General features: G+C 55.3%; 1 protein-coding gene across 3 annotated transcripts in view; it reads left to right on the plus strand.

Annotated features, from left to right (window-relative positions):
- The first annotated feature begins 10,131 nt into the window (after positions 1-10,131).
- NTRK3 (neurotrophic receptor tyrosine kinase 3) overlaps positions 10,132-19,112 on the plus strand; it is a 380,311-nt gene continuing 371,330 nt past the window's right edge. For all 3 annotated transcript variants that reach the window (XM_047767504.1, XM_047767505.1, XM_047767506.1), the window contains exon 1: positions 10,132-10,436. In XM_047767504.1, the coding sequence (XP_047623460.1) occupies positions 10,189-10,436 (248 nt within the window). In that variant the 5' untranslated portion in view covers positions 10,132-10,188. The remainder of the gene's footprint in view (positions 10,437-19,112) is intronic.

Below are 19,112 nucleotides of genomic sequence, written 5' to 3' on the forward strand. Positions count from 1 at the left end.
CCCTAGAGTTCCAGGACTGGAAATTTCTGGTGGACTAAGTTGAAGAGAAAGAACTGGCTTCCTTAGGCGGCAGGGAGTGATGGGAGAGAAAAGTGGGAGTCAGGATGGAGGGTTGATATTTAAAATGTTCTCATCTGCAGTCTTCCTATCTGAGGACTAACAGAGGAAAAGCATGGTTTCTAACCCAATCAGGCACAAGGGATGAAGATTCCCTGAACACCCCTTATTAAGCAGCCTCATTGCCCTCTCCCCCCACCCCAGCAACTGCCTTTACTATCTATCCACCCACGCACCCAGCCCCTGCCTCACCCCACTCCTCATTCCCGCACACATATGTGTGCACCCAGCAATAGTCTAAATGCTCACCCACCCACCACCCACTCCCCCATGTTCACCTGCACAGCCTGGCACCCACAGATGCCCCTGTGGGCTGAGGCTCCTGCCTTGGGTTGAGAGGCCACTCCCACCCACCCCTCCTGGACCCCTCTTTCCGCTGCCTCCCCCAGCCCCACCCAGGCTTTGAGCACACGCTCATTCACCTCATGAAAGATCAAAAATTAGCTCTCTCTGGAAACTGTTCAAAGGCTAATGTGCATCCTCTCTTAATTATTGATTTGTTTATTACAGATGCTTGGGTAGGACATTCAATGTGGCCACTGTGCCAAAGGGTGCACCTCTAGAACTTCTACCTTTGCCAGGAGAAAGCTGAGACAGTGCTCTCCTCTTGGGAAGGGGCTAGTTTGGCATTAGGTGAACCCAGCCTCTAGGCAGGTTGTATACTAACCATTCCCCCCACAGAGCCCACCTGAGCCCCGGCCCAGCTCAGTGACCACAACAGAATCTTCCTCCCCTCGTCTCCTCCCTGTTACCAGGAGAAGAGAAGTGATAGGCAGAGGGCTGTTGAGAGGCAAAAGGGCAGGTGGTCCCTCTCCCTTTCCACATGGCCTCCCTGGGGCCCAGTTTAATGTAGGAGGTGGTTTGGAGCAGTGGGTGTGTGGCTAGTGTTTAAAACTGTGCTCATATCACAGGCCAGCTGGTTGACCCTGGACAAGGAATTTACCCTCTCTGGTTCCGTGTCCTCATCTGTAAAATGGCATTTGTGAGGATTCAGTGAAATTGTTCATGCAAAGAGCACAGAGGAATGTCACACACAGAAGCCAAAGCGTGGTGGTTGCAGTTGTCACCATCTTCATGGCCAGTGTCGCTCTGCTTGTCTTCATCCCTGAAACCCCAGGATCACAGGAGGTGGCCTGATTGGGTCCAGGGTGAAGCTCCCCTTTCAGCACGTGGATACAGCCTCTGGATGGCCCCTGCTACATCTCAGCACAGTGAGGCCCAGACATTAACTCTGTAGGAAGAGACTGGATCCTTCTGACCAGCATGCTGGGGAAGGCTGCCCAGCCCTGGGCGGAGAGAGAGCAGAGCTGTCACTGTGTGCTGAGAAATCAGAGCCTCAGGCACACCAGAAAGGGTCACTGCCATCCAGCCACAGAGTTGGGCTCCTGGGCTCTCTTCCTTGGAGTCCTGAGGGTGGTTCTAGAACTGGACACCAGGAAGAGGGCATCTGGGGGGAATACCAAGCATGCCTGCCTTTTGAGGATCACCTGGCTTTTACCAGTTGGATGAACTCACAATGTCTCTCAGGTCTGCCTCCAGACCATGTTTCTGGGACCTGTCCCCAACGCTGCATCCTCATCTGCATAGCTCGGCCAGGGCTCCCCAGGGCTGGGTGCACCGTCCCCCCACTGTCACCTTCATTCAGTGTCCCACCCCCATCCTGGAACTCCCTGGGCTGGGCTTTTGTTTCCTCGGTTCCCAGGCAGTGCAGCTGGTGCTGTGGGCTGGGGAGGGGGTGGAGGACATGGCAGAAAGCCTGTGGGAGGGAGCTGTCTCCGAGTTCCAAAGGCAAGCATGGCTCCTCAGCCCCCCCCATTATAATGTCCCCCCACCCCGATTCCCACACTGGTATTTCAGCAAAAAAGATTAATTTTCTCTCTCTTTTTTTTTTCCACTTGCTCTTGATCCTTACTTAAATGTGTGTGCTGTTCTCAGCAGTTGTCAGCACCAGAGGACATTGGAACCAGGGTGGTAGTTCTTGCTTTGGGCCCCTGTGTGCTGGCTCTCTCCTCCTCCGAGCCCAGGGTCATTGGGGCCTCACCTCTTCAGCTCTCTGAGCTGCTGGAAGTCTGTGTGCTTTAAAGTTAGAGAAGCCAGGAGGGTTTCCGCAAACACGGAGGGCAGAATTTGTGAGTACCCTAATATGGGGGCTGAACCATCTGCTAAAGGTCGGACCCTCTAAGGAAGGTGAGAAAGAGAAAGAAGGGAGAGAGAGTTACAATATGCCCAACCCTGGGCCAGGTGGCCTCACCCACATTTTATGATTGCATCCTCAACATGACATCACAGGGGAGATATCTCTGAACAATATCCAAGGGTGTGTTTCTCAGGTGAGGAGGAGGAGGAGGCTCAGCAAGGTGACAGAATATGCCCAGGTCTCCAGGTAGTAGGTGCTGGAGCTGCAGTCAGAACTGGATTTGCCTGGGCCGCTCATGTTTTAGCTGCTGATTTGAAGAGGGGATGTAACGCGTAGTGTGGATAGAAGCTGTTGCCTCACGTTTCCTTCTCTCTGAGTTCATCTGGTTGATATCTGCAGGTGAGTCCCTCATGAAATGCTGATGGAATGTGCAAGGGTCCTGGGATCCACTGCCTGGTTAGCAGGAACCAGTGTCTGTTATTTGTGCAGTGTTCAATGTTCACAAGATGTTTTATTTGATCTTTGGGATCCTTGCTGCAGAGGGGTAAGTGGAGGATCAGAGTTAAGTATGCCCAAGGTGATATAGCCCAATAGGCATTTGATACTGCATGAGCCAAGCAGTCCAGAACTAGGTCTGAAAGCCAGCATTATTTGAGCCTGAGCCTGAGCTGGGGAGGGGAAGGTGGGACCTAAGCTTCTTTGGTGAGAAGCAGGTATAGAAAAGGGTGCTGCAGAAAGCCACACCCTTCTCCCCAGCTCCTGGGCCCTCACTACACCCTATTTTTTCTTTTAGCCAATCCAGCGCATTTCCATTCAGCCCCTAGGCTTTGGCTCTGCCTCCAGCACCTCCCATAATACCCACTATGATGATGGGCGATAGGGCCACTGGATCTGGGGGAGGGGGCCTGGTGAGGGCCCAGGAAGTCAGGCATTGACCTGGAAGCTGCAGTTGCCAACCTTCTCTGGACTTTGGACCTGAGAACAGGAGCTACTCATCTTTCTGTTCCAGAAGCCCCTTGATCTTCGCTCTGCCAGGGACAAGTCCATAGCAGCAAGTGTAACTGGGCTGTGGAGGAAGTGGTCAGCTCGAAACACCCACTTCTGTCCCAAACTTCTCTTGGGGACACACATGGCATTTTGGGCAGAATAAGGGCTCATTAAATCGCTCCCTAAATGTGGTGTCCACCCTTGAGCTGACATTGAGGTGGGTCTGGCTCTCTCGGTGCTTACAGTCCAGGGGGAAATAGACACAAGTCCTTTATTTACAATGTATTGAATAGTTCAAAAGTGCAGGAGGGGGGGGTTGTTTAATAAATATGTACAGAGCGTCTATTATGTTTTCAGTATCATTTCAGGGGTTGACAGATCAGGAAATAAAAAGGCAAGGTCCTTGTCTTCAAGGAACTTACATTTTAAAAGCTGGTAAGAGGAAGAACGTTCCCGTGGGAATCAGAAAGGAGCCCAGATGTCTCTGCCCCACCTTGTCAGTGGCAGCTCGCCCCTCTGCCAAAGGAAGGCCAAGGCCCCCGGCTGCCCTCTGGTCAGTAAATAGGTAAATGGCTGGTGTTGTGCAGAGCGGGGTGTGATGTAAGTTCCTGCAGGAGAGCATAAATGGGAAGGTGCGAGGGCTGTGTTTGTGATGAAGGGTAGAGTGTGGGTGTGTCCTAAGGGTGTGGGATGTGGTCTTCCCGCTAGTGGCCAGCAATGCTGGCAAAGCCTTTTCTGATTGCTTTCACATACTTACCTCTCTGGCTCCCTCAATACCTGTCGATTCCTGACACTTTCTATTCTTGAATCCCTGTCTGCTTTGGCCCCTGCTCTCTGCAGGATGTGCAGCGGCCCTGCCCTGGGAACCCCCATGTGCCAAGACTGGTGCCACACTGAATTCCCAGCCTGGCCCAGATGCTCACAGCCCCTGGTTATTTGGCAGGGGTTATCCCCCTCCACAGGCAGACCAAAGCCAGCACCCCACCCTGGCCCCACTCCAGAAGGAGCCCCAGCTGGCCAGGGAACTGGGGGAGGGGAAGTTCCTTCTCAGTGGAGAGGCTCCCCAGTTTGGCCTCGTGCTTCTTCCGCAGGGACCTGGGATTGGGACCCTCCCTTGCCCCTCATGACTCTGGGGTCTAGGAGTCTGGCCAAGAGCATCCACGGGCAGGGCTGAGCCACTCCCCTCCACTCATTGTAATGCAGGACCTTGCCAGGTGAGCTCTTTGGGGCTGTGAACTTGGCTGTGAATGGACAGCTGGTCCTAAGAAGTGGAAAACTCCAGTTAACCTACCGAATATTTGCTGTGTGTCAGGTATAGCTCAAAGTGCTTTACTGTATGATCTCACAATAACCTTGCGAGTTGGATACTGTTCAACCTATGTTCTGCAGATGGGGAAACCAAGGCACAGATAGTGAAGCACGTTGCTCAGGCTCACACACTGCTGGAGGGTAAAGTGGGTTCAGAAGGTCTATTACATGACACCCTATTTAGTCCCCTTAGAGCTGCTGACTCTCTTGGCCCCAAAGTCAGAGCCTCTGTGGTCTGTATGATCTGGAGCCACTCTAAAGGGTGAGTGGGGAAGGACCAGGAGGCTGGGCTCTTTAAGTATGGGGCAGGAACTGGGGATGTTCTGCTCAGAGAAGAGATATGGGCAGCCTCCTGACTGGCCTGCAGAACAGAGGTAAGATTTTCCCTGGCTTCTAGGTGGCAGCACTCATGCCAAAGGTAGACACCTCAGAGAGGCTTCATTATTTTAAACTGAAGGCTGTTCAAGGAATAAAGCTGCTTGAAGACAGGGTGGGAGGCCTTAGGGGGTATGAGCTTCCTGTCCCCGAAGGTGTTCAAGCAGGAACAGGGGTTCGTGGGGATGTTGAGGAAGGGATTTCTGCATCAGGTGGGGTTGCTGGTCTTTGGCCTTGGGAGTCCTTTCCAGCCCAGAGACTCTATGAATCTGTCATCGCGGGTCAGTAGGACACTTAGAGAATCATCTGGACAGCAGCACTGCTGAGGTCCCTTAAGCCCCTCCAGACACGCCCACCAGGACAGGACAGGAGATTCTAGGTGTTCCACAGGGACAGGAGTGAGCAATAGGGGGCTCCAACTCCTGGCAGGTAGCTCCAGCCCCCTGGCAGGTGTGTGCCTAAGATCCTGGCACTTAAGTCAGGTCCTTGAGCTTGGACCTCCTATGCTTAGATTTTCCTGCTTCCTTGGACCATCTTGGTGCTGGCTGTCCCTCTTCATGGGGGGCTTTCATTCTCCTTGGATGGTTGTGATTCCTTCCCTGGATACCATTACATGTTCCCAGACTCCAATTAGCCCTGCCTTTGCCCTTGCATCTTGAGCATGGGCCACCCTGGAAACAGGACCTCCTCAGACCCAAGTTCAAGCCTGTCAGCTCAGGATTCTCTTTGGAACAACAAATTCTTCAAGGCTCAGTTTTCCCTTTGTTCCCCCGCCCTCCTAGTTACTACCCAGTACCACTGTTCCTTTTCCCACTCAGTTAAAGTGGTGGGCCCCATTTCTGCTCAAACTAGAAAGACCTGTAGCCCAGCTCCTGGATTTAGGGTGATATCATATGGGTAGGGTATGGTGGGTAAATCGGAAATGGCTGGGGTCTGGCCTGCATCCCAGTAATGTGGCCACTGACTCGGAGGTCTGAGTTCATTGGGAAAGGGGATGTGGCTGGGTTAGAAAGGCAGATGTGTGGGCAGCAGGCCAGCAGGGGTCTGTAGTAGTGGAGGGCGGAATGTGCAAGGAAGTGATGATTCCCTGGGCAGCATCTTATTTGTATGTTTCCTGAGTCTCCACTCCCTTCTTCTTTTTCTAGGTGGCAGAAATCTTGGCTTTGGGGATAGCTTATAAACAAATAGTAAAGAAGAAATGGCAGGTGTACACACAGTTGGTATATGCCCTTCAGGATGACACAGGTTCAATTTCTTGAGATGTCAGGATGGCTGGACCAGGGTGCTCTGGAAGGCAGCTCCCATTCTGCCTGACTGGTGGGAGAGCACATCAGAATCTTAGGAATGTGATACCAGACAGCAACTGCTCGGCTGTAAACATTTTCTAAAGCTTTATTGTTCACAAAACTTTGCCAGTTCCTGCCTCTTATCGATGAGCATGGGATCCATTGGTCAGTTTCCTGATTTCTAAGTTTGATGCTGGCTGCAAGAGATGGGAGGGATTGTCTGCTGATTGGAAGGATGCCAAGTTGGGTCATGATGGCTCCAGGACCCAGCAACGGGCTGGAGACTCGGAATCACGATGATGTGATAACCATTCTTCCTTGTCAATCAGGAGTTTTTTTTTTTTGGCCCCGCCCACAGCATGCAGAAGTTCCTGGGCCAGGGATGGAACCCATGACAGCTGTAACCATAACTACAGCAGTGTCAATGTCGGATCCTTAACTGGCTGAACGACAGGGGAACCAGGATATTCTTGCCAAGCAGACAAGACACCCCAAATGCTCTATACCCCTACTGACCAAGAGAGGATATCTATGCCTGACACCTTCTCCTGCTTCTTCATCCAAATCTGGCTGCTCTCAGCATTAAGAATTAATGAAGCATGAGTATATTTCCCTTGCACTTGCAGTGACTTCACAGGTCTGTTTTGGACAGGCCCAGGTATCTGAAACACCCAGTTTATTTCATCCTAACTGAATAATATTCTGAGAATCCACACCACGTAGCCTCCTTTTTTCTCACCAGTCCCTCCCACCCAGGTCCATGCAGAAGCAAAGGCTATTCAAGCTGGAAGGGACTTTGGGAGTCATCTCAGTACTTCTCAGACTGTGATGTGCTTATGAATCACCTGGGGAGCTTGTTAAAAGGGATATTCTGGTTTAGTAGGTCTGGTGTGGGGCCTCAGATGCTGCATTTTTCTAATAAGCTTCCAGATGCTATGGATGCTATTGGACAGAGGGCAAGGCTTTGGGCAGCAAGGACCAATCTAGTCATTTTACATACATGAAAGCTGAGGCCCAGAAGCTTAAGCGATTTACCTATGGTCTGAAATAGAACTCTGCTCCCCTGACTCCTGGGCCCATCATCTGCTTTAAAAAGGATCTTCCTCCTTGTAAATTGCCACTTCCTGTTCAGGCCCAGAGATCTAACATAAACAGAATGTTCCATCTTAATCCTATTTCACCGTCAGGATGAAAGACCTCTTGTCCCATCATGATCCCTTGCTTCATAGCCTGCATCTGTACCGTCTCCAAAGGGGTTTTAAAAGTTTTTTTAAAAATTTGTTCTGACTTAGAGATGCCTTCCCTTGTCTGCTGGAAGTGTTAAGAATTATTCTCTTTCTCAAAAAAAAAAAAAAAAATGGGTCAGGTACCTTTAAGACACAACCATCTTAGTTCTGGGCTGGAAAACTGATGCTGCATCCATATGGTGGTGTTTCCTGCTTATCCTTGTAGTGGTCAAGAAAGGACCTCTGTCTTTCTCTGCCACCACCTGCCACCTCCTGAAAAAGGCCAAGTGAGGGCTTTGACAATGCCTCAATTTCCCTGGTTCTCAAATATTCCAGAGCCAACTACAGACTGGGCCTTGTGGTATCCTAAGGGCGATTCCCAGTGGACTAAGGCTATCAGAGATGGCCTAGGGCCAGTAGGAACTGTGTTTGAGAGTCTAAGGAGGTCTTCACTCTCTGTCCCCTCCTGCTGGTGGGAAGGCAAAATGCCAGTCTGGCCACAAGGCCACACTGGCAACTGGGGTAACGCTCTCACTGGGGCCAAGGGAAGGTGGGATGTAGGGGGGAGTTGGGAAAACTGCCTTTTATAGACACGTTCTTTTCTTCTTTTTTTTCCTTACAAGTTTACTCACGGCGACAGTGACACTCCCAGGAGACCAGCCGGTCTGTAATTGCGCGCAGGGTAGGCCAGTGGCACCGCATACCCCTTCCCCCATCTTGCCCGCAAGTTGCATGACCTGCATCGGAATCCACAGGGGGCGGGGGAAGAGTCCTTTCAGAGGCTGGATGCAGTTGAATTCAGCGTGCTCGCTTCCTCGCCCGCCCTCCTCCGAGTCAGCGAGGAGAGCTGTGCTTTCTTTGCGTGTGAATGCTGTAGTGTCTGCCGGCTCGGACTCCCCTAACCCTTTCTTCTCCTTTCCAACAGCGAATGCTCGCATTTTCCCAGCAAACGCCTCACACTTGGCATTCTGACGTTTTATTAAAAAGAAAAATCTCTCCCAAGGCAAAAAGCAGGCACCCTCCTCGTTCCGAGGGGACCCGAGTTCGCGTCGAGGGCTGCACCTGCTCTGCGCCCCTACCAGGAAGGGGTGATCGTGTGGGAGGGAAGGAGGAGGTCCTGCGCCCCCGAATCCGGAGAAGGCAGCCCGCCCGCCCCCTCGCCCGGCAGCCAGCGCAGCGCGCCCGAGAGCCGAGCGGAGGAGCTGGCCCCTGACGGTATTGGCCTGGTGCTTGCCCAAAAATGCCCCTTGCATCTCAATTTCCCTGGCCGTTTCTCTCACACGCACAGCTCGCCCGGGGCCACCTCGGATCTCCAGCGCAGCCCTTTCGGCGCTAGTTCCTGCCTCACCCGCTCCCTGTCTGCCCAAGGACGCAAAACTCACCTCCCAGAAGGGATCGGGGCTCGGGGGCACCAATCCAGCGGTGCTCCGCAGTCCCTTCCCAGGCCAGCCCGGCTCCCGGGGACCCTCGGTCATGAAAATGAGTGTTATTTAGACTGAGCGCCGCGCGTCCGCAGCCCCAGTTCCAGGCTCTGGGTGCCTCTCTGGGGTTCCAGCGCTCTCCCGCACCCCCGGTCGCCGCCTTCGAGCCCGTGTCCCCGACCCAGGTTCGGGAGCGTTCCCCGTCACCTCTGCCGCGTTCATTTCACTTCCTTTCGCGGTCCGGATTGCAGCAAAACCGGGCAGCGCGAGGGCCAAAAAGTGGAAAGGAGAGCGCCTTTCCGCGTCACGCCGCCGGCTCGACAAGTCCCTCTCCCCAGTCCAGACCCTCGCAATCCCAACTGCAACTTTTTCCCTTCCGTGTTGCTTTCCCCTTGGCTGCGGCGAGCGGCCGCTAGGCGTGGAGCGAGCGGGCGGGCGGCCGGGCGGCTGCGGGTGGCTGTGCGGGCGAGAGCCGCAAGCCGGCGAGTGGGTGGGTGGGTGGGTGGGGAGAGAGGAGGGGAGAGGACCGGTGCGGTGGGGGGAGAGAGGGGTGTGGGGAGGCGAGTGGGAAAGGGAGGGAGGGGGGAGATTCCGCTCTCCTGCCGCTCCCAGCCCGGGTGGGGGGCGGGGGGGTGGGGTGGGGAGGAGGCCGCCAGGAGGGAGGGGAGGAGAGTGGGGAGGGAGGGAGCCGAGGAAGACGCTCCGATAACCGGTGCGTTTCGTAAGGCTCGGAGCACTTGTACATTTCTGCAGGCGCGCGGCAAGCCATTCGCGGTGGCTGCTGCAGCTCCGACTGCATCTTCCTCCTCCTCCCGGCGCCGGGTGTGTGGATGTGTGAGTGTGTGTGAGTGTGTGTATTTTGCAGGTGTGTCCGTTTTAATTCTGCCCAGTAGGTGGGACTTGGTGACTTTAGCACCATATTTTCCTTTTTCTTTCTTTTCTTTCTTTTTTTTCCCCCTTGCCTTCCCACCGTCTGTTGCAACCCTGCAAAGTCTCGGAGTCGGAGAGCGCGGCTCGCTTTCTGAGCCCTCGGAGCTGGCAAGCCGGCGAGCGCCGAGCCGGCCACCATGCCAGGCAGACCGCGCCACTAGGCGCTCCCCGCGGCTCCCACCCAGCGGCGGCGGCGGCGGCGGCGGCGGCGGCGGCCGCGATGGTTTCAGACGCTGAAGGATTTTGCATCTGATCGCACGGCGTTTCAAAGGCAGAGGCCCCCCCTCCCCCTTCCCCCCTCCCTCGCCGTCTTTGTTTCCTTCCCCCCCAGCTCTCCCCACTCCCCCCACCCCACCCCCCTCTCCTCTCCTCCTCCTCTTTTTTAGAAGCAGCGATCGGAGATGGATGTCTCTCTTTGCCCAGCCAAGTGTAGTTTCTGGCGGATTTTCTTGCTGGGAAGCGTCTGGCTGGACTATGTGGGCTCCGTGCTGGCTTGCCCTGCAAATTGTGTCTGCAGCAAGACTGAGATCAATTGCCGGCGGCCGGACGATGGGAACCTCTTCCCCCTCCTGGAAGGGCAGGATTCAGGGAACAGCAATGGGAATGCCAGCATCAACATCACGGACATCTCAAGGAATATCACTTCCATGTAAGTCAGGCGGCCGTTCCCCAACCCGCCTCCCCGCTCGCTCCGCGTCTCCTTCTTGCCCGCCCGCCGGCCCGCAGCCGGGAGCCGGCCCTCCACCCGCCCCAGCTCGCCGCTGCCGGTCGCCCGCCGGGAGCGCTTCAGGCTCGCTCTGGCTCGGGAGATGCTCTCGGGCTGCGTATTCCAGGTGACTCCGGCCTTGGCGAGGCGTGATCCGGCGCTGCGTGTGTATGCCTCTCCCCGGAGAGGACCCCAGCCCGCTGGAGGCACCCGGGGCCCGGTTCCCACCCCCACCCCCACCTGGCTTGTTTCGAGTGTGCGAATCGGGTTCTTTGCCCCCTACTAAATAGCAACAGTTTGGTCACTCTCAAGTGGAATAAAGTAGACGAGGTTCGATTCCCTGGAAGCCGCGCCGGCAGCGTCAGCGGCGGCGGCAGCGCTTAGTCTGGAGGAAGGGTGACAGATAGGGACTGCTCGCGATCCAGCCGAGAGCTTTAACTATTTCCTTTTGGAAACAGCAAAACACGCTGTCAAGTAAACAAGTTGGGAGCTGGCTGCTCGCAGGGAGACTTTGGACATGTCGAGGCCGTCATGGACGCCTGCCTCTTCCCTTTCCCTCTCGCCCGCCCTCTCCAACCCCATTTTGGGCATTTCCGAGACACCCCCCCACACCTCCTTTCCCACCCTCATCTGCATCTGGGCGCCTCCAGATCCCGTCCCTGTTGGAGCTTTGATAACTGTTTCAGTAATTCAGTCAGGATGGTGAAGGAGGCGAGAAGGCTTGCGCGTTTCTGGGGTGGTGCTTCTTATATGATCGTGCAGATCCATTTATTTGGAAAATTGAACTCTGACCAGCGTTTGCTTGGTTCTGCCCCATCTGAGTGAGAACTGTGGTGGCCTGTCTTTTTTTTTTTTTTTTTTGGCAGGGATGGGGGCAGAAGCATGGGTGGGGAGAGGGAGATTGCCCAGATTTTCTTCTACTGATCCTGGCCAGGAGCGCCCTCCCCATCCAGAGAAGGGTGTGGATAGCACTGGGAGTGCTCAGGGGATAGGTCCCCTCAAGGTCCCCACCCCTTGGAGACCCCTGAAGTGGGTGGGATGATGAGAAGGGTTGGTACTGAAGTCCTGGATGGGGTTTGAGGGGGGCATTTGGGTGGACTCAGGAGGGGCTGGATTCTGCCCTGGGCGCAGCTCTCCCAGCCTTCAGCCCTCCCTTCGACTCAGCGCCATGGGGCTGCAAAGCCAGGAGGAATTGCAGTCCTGCTCCTTCCAAAGCCCTCCAGCCCTCTTGGCTTAATGGAGACTCTGCTCTTGTCCCTGCAGCTTCAGTTTGAGGGGAATGTAGAGCCCAGGAGGTATCCCTGACTCCTGACCCAGGAGACTAGCTTGACCCATATCTTGGCTCCGCCATTCACCCCTTCACCACATTCAACCTGGCTGGCTCAGGGTGACATGATAAACAGCCAAATGTTGGGGTGGGGGGTGGGGGGGAAAGGCGGGAGAAACAGGATGGACTCAAAGCAGCTTCTCCCACCTGCAGGCCACAGCATTCCAGCATCCCCAAGGATGCAGGGAGCAGGGTGGGAGTGATTGTCAGGGAAACTCTGCCTTGGAAGTGAACTGTGGGGCAGGTGTATGTGTGTGTGTGTGGCGGGGGGAGGCTAACAGTGGAGCTGGACCTTGGGGGCTCCAGGGGACAGGACAGGTGGGCCAAGGGCTGGAGAGATGGTGCCCCAGTGCCCAGTGTGGGTCTCTGGGAGCTGGTGAGCCTCATCCAGCTTGTTCTTGGCTCCAAGGAGATGTGTATCAGTAAGAAGCCTGTGGGAGGCAGGAAGGGTCACAATCACAGAGGCTCTTTATGGCCACACAGAGATGTCCCTCATCTGAAAATGAAGCTCGGGCAAGGAGTTTGATAGGAAAGAGTCGGGTTGGTCTTTCCAGGCAGAGGGTCCAAGATGGGGCTGCTGGAATGGTCAGTGATGAGAGGGGATGGGGTGGCTTCTTGTCCCCTTTGCCACTGAAGGACCCCCAAAAGGACATCTGGAGGGACAGAGCCCAGAAGAGATTGGGACTCCCTCTGTGTGTCCCTATCCTTGTTTTAGGACTTGGACACTGCTGGGAAGCTGAGACTTCTTTCCTTAAACCCACCCAATACCTGAGAACCTGGGAACTGGATTCCCACAGGAGCCCTGCCCAGGGGCAGGTGGGGGAAGGTCAGAGGTCATGGGTCAGATGACCCTTCCTCACCCTGTCTTCTCCCCAGTGCCCTGTTTTATGGATGGCTGGTATTGACTGCACTGGGGAGGCCCAGCCTTCCTGCCCAGAGGCTGAGGCCTGGGAGAGAAGGAGGAAAGTCATGCTCGCCCTGGGAAGCTGATGCCACTGCCCATGTCCTACCCCTGAGTGGAGGCTCAGGTGGCACAGTAACTTCTCGGGGCCACACAGCCCCAGCAGTGACCAGGCTTTGCCCTCCGGCTGTCTGACCTTAAAGCCCAGGCCCCTGCTCTGCAGGGCCACCTTGGAGGGCCGGAAGGAGGGCCTGGAGGGCAGAGCAGAGCCCTCTAGGCAGAGGAGGGGTCTCACTTCAGTGGGACCTGGAAGAGGGGCTTCAGTCAGAGGCTGGGCTTTACTGGGAAGGAGTGTGGTCTTCAGATTTCTGATGGTCTCAGAGATGTGGCATCCAGGGTCCTCAGGCTTCCGCCAGCCTGAAGCTCATGGTGCTGGTGTACATCTGATGGTGCAGTTTGGCCAGACTCTGGGGGATGAGGAAGAGGCAAGGGAAACTGGAGTCCAGCAGGCCTCACTCAGGGAACCCCAGTGGCCTCTGCAGAGCCACCCTCCTGTTCGGGGCAGTGGAGACCTGAGGTCCTTCCCTCAGGTGCCTTCACTCAGGTGCCTTCACTCAGGTACTCACAGCTGAGTATTCAGAGGGACAAGAGAGTCCCTGTGATACTTCCTCTCAGGGGTTAGTGTGTGAGGTGGCTCCTGGATACCCATTGGAGGCTGGCTGAGGGCACCTGTGGTGGGTTAGTCTCAGGGGGAATCGGCTACGAGGCATCAGGGTGAGCCTCCCATGGGGCCCTGCCTTTTGGCCTCTTTCTGTTCCCAATGCCCATTCCTCTTCTGTTGGAGCTCTTGCCACACAGTAACCTTACCTAGAAGGGTCCATGTGGGCCGCGCCCAACCAGGCTCTTACGTCACAAAGGCAGAAGGGTGGTGGCTGGGAGGTGGCCATCTAGGCCAGGGCTGCTGGGCTGGGTTGCAATGGTGCATCCTTTGACTGTTAGCAAGAAGGTCTAGTGGGAGAAGATGCATCTCTGGGCTGGGTCCTCTTGGGCTTGTGATGACCATGGGCTGTTGGCTGTGACTGTCAGGTGCCAGGTTCTTGGTGTTTCTTGCTCTCGGGTCCCTTTATCTCCATCTTCCCCACAGGCCCTCCCCTGGCTGGGTGAAGGATTGTTTGGGGCATTGGCTACCGTTCTGACCCCTTGATTCTTAACTTTTCTAAGGATTGAGGGGAGAGCCAGCCTGGACAGTTGCCAGCGGGAGCTGGGTTGCAGGCAGGGGTGAGCACCAGGCCCCAAGAACATTTTGGGGCTCAGCCAGGAGACTGAGGGAGTTGGGCAGAGGATTGAGGAGCCTTTGGGGTGAGATCAGAACAGAGAGTGGTTATAGCTCTTAGGAAAGAGGTACCTCCAGGAGGAAAGCAGGGGACCCTGGACTGCAGAGGCCCTGAGGTTTTGTGTGGAGGCCAGTCTGTTGGTGGGTGGGTCCCAGGTCTTCCTGGAGGGCCTTCCCTGATGCTGGAATCTGCAGCCCAGGGCAGTCTTCTGAGTCACACTCGGGCCCAGGGCACCTGCTCAGCAGCTCCAGGGGACCGGAGCCCACGACACCTTTGGGTAGAACCAGCCCTGCTTGTCCCAGCCCCTGAGGGTTGAGCCCAGAGCCTAGAAGTCAGCCAGCCTCTTGCCAAAGGCCAACCACCCTGCTGCGTGGCTGAAGTGGGTTGCATTGCCGTGAAGGGGGGCACTGATGTACACTTCACGGGAAGCTCTCCACTCTGGCCCTGATGGTCTCTGCCTGCTGCCTCATGCTCTTCAACTGTAGCGGTGGACCAGGTCCCTGCCCTAGTGGCTCTTTGGTGGGAATGTGGGTAGCCCGTGGCCCTCCCTCAGGATGATGGCCTTTGCCAGTATCATGACATTTCTGCTGCTGCTTGGGGTCCCCATGTCCAGTGGCTTATACTGGGATCACAGACACCATCTCTAACCTCCCTCTGGGGCCTCCAGTTGGCCAGTGGCAAGGTAGGATTAGAGAAAGGTATGGGACACGCGGTCTCACCCCAGATCTACCCCTTACCTGCTGTGGGCCACAGAAGATGGTAGCCTTTCTGAGCCTGGGAATGCAATGATGAATTGAGGCCATGGGGCAGTGGCCCTTCCAGCTTGGACCTATGCCAGCCCAGGGCCCAAGAGCCACCCCCAAGAAGGCCACTTGCTAAGGGCACACCTCTGGGATTGGTGCTGACCCTGTGATGCCCCCCGGAGGAGGCCAGTGAGTGCTCCCTCACTGGCCATTGGCCACTGGCCATTTTCCCTCCCTTCCTTCCCTTTCCACCTCTAGAGAATTCTGGATCACCCGGGTTGGAGTAACTGCCCAGACCAAATGCCACCCAGAGCAAGAAGGTGCTGGGTCTTGCCACCTCTCATGAGAAGCCGGACGCCCAGCACTAAGGCCCTCCCCATTTTCCACCATGAGCTCAAGGCAGGAGGTGTCCTTCTGCAAAGCTTTGGTGTGTTGCTGGAGCCGGGGCCTCAGCTGGGTGTGAGAAGAAAACATTAGAACTTTTTTTTTGGATTATTCTTGTCTAGAAAAGGGAATCTTTAATATTTAATGTATGGATTGAAGATGTATAAGCATATAATTTAATAAATATGAGTGTTTTGGGGTTAGAAGATAAATTTTTTATTGCTAAAGCATACATCATCAAAACAGCTTGGGTGGTTGGAAGGGCCTGAGCTGGAGAGGGAGCCAGGCTGATGAGAGGAGAAGTGGTCCTGAAGCCCCCAGCTCTGCCTGGCCTCTGTTCCAGGGAGGGGCTGGTTACTGGGAGGAGGGGTGGGGGCATGTGAGGAGGGAGCAGGCTGGGTGGCAGAGGGAACCAGACCATCTCACTAAAGACTGGCCCGAGTAGCCTTCTGGACCTGTCCTCTGTCCCTTGGAGCAAATTCTTCTTCTCCGTGATCTTCCCCTGTTCATTTCTTCATGTTTTCCAGTTTGCAGTTGTTGCCACAGCTACCTGAAATATGTAAGCAGGGTTGTTGGCCCCATTTTCCCAATTGACAAAACAAAGACTAGAACTTGAGTCTCACAAAAGAAAGATCTGGAATTGTCTCGAGGCTCTTCCTCTGGTGCTCCATGGCCTCTCTGGTTCCCTCCGCTCCATTCTTTGCCAGGCTGTGTCCTGCAGCTGGACACCCTCTGGCCATTGGGAAGGGAGAGGTAGGCTCTTTTCATCTAGAAAGTTCCTTTAGTCCCAAAGGGCAGCATTGTGGGAGCGGCCCCTCTGCAGGGCCTTGTGAAGGGTGGCCGAGTGTCCTGGCAGTTATGCCTCAGCATGGCCTGGGTAGAGGCTGGCCTTGATCACCCAGAGGTATCAGTGACCATCTGAGTCCCCAGCTCAGGTTGTCTGTCATCCCCTGAGCCTCTTGCCTCCACTTGGAGAAGCACAACTGCTTCTGGGGGCTGCATGTGCTGGCAGCTTCCCTCTGATAATCAGGGATGAAGAGTCCAGAAGCTCCATGCCCTGCAAAATGTTCAGAAGCCCCTTGAGCATCCTCACACTTCTGCTATGAGGATCCCAGGAGAGACATGGAGAGGGGCAGGGACTTGAGGCCCCCCGGGCCCCTGGAGGACGTCCCTCCCAGATGCCTGTGCCGACTTCTCCTATTCGGCTGCAATGCCCTTTCTGGGCATTCTGTCAAAGCCAGAGCCTTGCCCATGACTGTCTCCCTCTGGAGCGATGTTTCCAAATCCAGGGTCCCTAGAGGCAGCAACTATGTGAGGCTGGCAGCCCCAGGGCCCCTCTCAGCCTGCAGCTCACGCCAATTAGAATTGTGCTCCATGAGGGCTCTGCAGAGGTTTATTTACAGACAGGGCCGGGCAACTGTGGGCACAGCCAGCTTGGACCCTGTCCTTTCTGGCCTCACCTCTGTCCCTGTCCCCCCATCGAGCTTGTCCCAGTGAAAGTGTCCCTCGTCTGGGTGGTGGAAGATTCAGGATTCTGTCCCCAGACAGTCACCCAGCAGGGAGAGGAAACCAGTGGCTAGTGTCCCCAGCAGCTCCTCTGGACCTGACCTCTTCTGAGCTTTGCTGAGCCCCTTCCCTCCTCTGGGAGGTGAAGATGACAACAGCTACCTTTGAGCAGCACTTTTAGAGTCAGTGACCTGTGTCACACCCAGCAAAGAGAAAGCAGTGGATACATGGTAGCTTATGATGAATAGCATTTACTGAGCACTTCCTATGTTCCAGACTCTGTTCCAAGTACTTAGAGGCACTATACCGCATTATGGCCTCACACCAGCCCTAGGAGATAAGTCTTGTTATTACTCCCCTTTTGTAAATGTAGATGAGGAAGATGAGCCCAGAGATGGAATTAGACTTGCTTCATTTCACACAGCCAATCAATGACAGAGAAGTTTGACATTTAATGTTAAACTCTATTGTCTGTACTCTTGCTATGTTCTTATACTGGCATACACACACACGTTCAGGAATCTACGACCGTCATGTTGAATTAATAAACTAAAAGGGTAGACATGGGAGTCTGGGTGGATCCTTTATTTTAGAACATTCCAGTTCCCTAGGCGAGAATTGCCCTTGCCAATGAGACAATGATGGGTCTGGTGTTGGCCAGGAGCATGGGCCAGCACTGTCACAGATAGGCTTGAATGGTGAGGAGGCTCTGGATCTTCCTGACCTGTTCCTGGCAGCAACCCCCCCCCCCCCCGCCCCCCGGGCTGTGTCTCAGCCAAGCCCTCTCCCCAGGCCTCCTTGACTGACTTGTGGTGGCCTGGCCCCTGAAGTCAGGTCAGGTCCCCCAGGAGACCAGGTACCATCTGAGGCTGATGGAGATTTAGGAAGCTGGCGGCTGGATCCTGGCCAGCTCCACTCTGGGCTGAGACAGGGTCAGCGGGACAGTCTCTGGTTACCCATAGCCAGGAGAGCCTGGATGGAAAAGCAGAGGGCTTTGGGCATTAAGCTGCCCCTGGATACAGAGTGGCAGGGGGCTGTCTGACATGTCCAGCTAGAGCAGGAGGCCGATGTTGAGAGCACCTATCCTGTTCCTCTGGGCCCTTCTCTTGCCTCCTCCTGAAACAAGCAGCCTTTACTCCCCTCTACCCTCCTTTTGCCCCATCTCTCTGTCCCCACTGCTCCGGTAAGCTCCATCTGTCTCTCCATAGGGATGAGCTGTGAGCATGGGAGTGGCTGTCCCCACGGAGAGCTGGGGCACCCAGCACACTGCTTAGATTGCAGGGCAGGGCTTTGTGGAGACATTCCACATGGCTACTTCTTGGCTGGAAGAATTCATCACATCCTAGGGCCTCTGGCCTCAGTTTCCTCTTCTGGGAGTTGAGGTCACCTCTGGGAATTGGCGCCAAGCTCCCTCTGAGGGTCACAGTCAGATCAGGGTGACCACATACCCATGGGCTCTCCAAGCAATAAGGCACCATGTTGGTTATTCCCATTTCTAGACATCTGGGAGTGTTTTTGAATTAGGGAGGAGATCAAGACTTTGAACCATAAATCATCTGACCTGGAAAGGGGCTCAGAAATAAGTAATTGGGGCCAAACCTAGTTTTACAGGGAAGGGACCCGAGGCCCCAGAGAGGTGTATGGACTTGACTCAATCAACCCCCTGAGTTCCTGGCATAGGGAGACCAGGAGGCCGAGGTCGCCTCTTTATCCGGTTTGGCACCTTTCCTGCCCTGTGGCATCTGCTCTGAGGCTGAGGGCCCTGGGCTCTTCCAGAGACGGGAATGGAGCCCTTTGTCTCCTGCAGAGGGAGAAAGGGGATGAAGGCAGCGACTTTAGAATCGCAGTCCTAATCTCGGCAGCCCCCCAGGGTAAACTGGGCTGTGTGCGATCATCTGGCACGTCTTTGCGCACGCACAACTGCATCTCTGTGTTCTGTGCACATCACGACTGAGGTCTCCGTAAACAAGCCCTAAAGCCTTTGGCTTCCTGCCTGCCAAGATCTTCTGCGACTCCACTCCCAGAGGCCACCAGAGGGCAGTGCTGCGCACGAGACCATCTGAGCCTGGTGGCTGCCTTCCACAGGAGCTGGGGGTGTGACTCTAGTCTGGTAAGACGTACACCCGCTGACCTGACTTTCAGAGCCACTCCTGAGCCAGGGCTGAGCAGGGAGGTCAGCTTTCCCCTTGGCGGGGCCTCTCAACAGAGCTAGCTGCGCTGATCCTACCTGCAGCCCAGGCGTGGGCATCTCCTGGACCTGGGTGTCCCAGGAGGCAGCGTCAGAATGCCCTGGGGGGACGCACATCAGCTGGAGTGCCCTCCTTCCCACCAAGTGGGTCTCAGCAGAAGCAGGAGGAGTCATCACATTTGTAGAGGGTAATGGAGATGAATGAACTGAACATAGTTCCTGCCCAGGAAGACCAA

Source organism: Phacochoerus africanus, chromosome 2 (genome assembly GCF_016906955.1).
Source record: "Phacochoerus africanus isolate WHEZ1 chromosome 2, ROS_Pafr_v1, whole genome shotgun sequence".
NCBI lineage: Eukaryota > Metazoa > Chordata > Mammalia > Artiodactyla > Suidae > Phacochoerus > Phacochoerus africanus.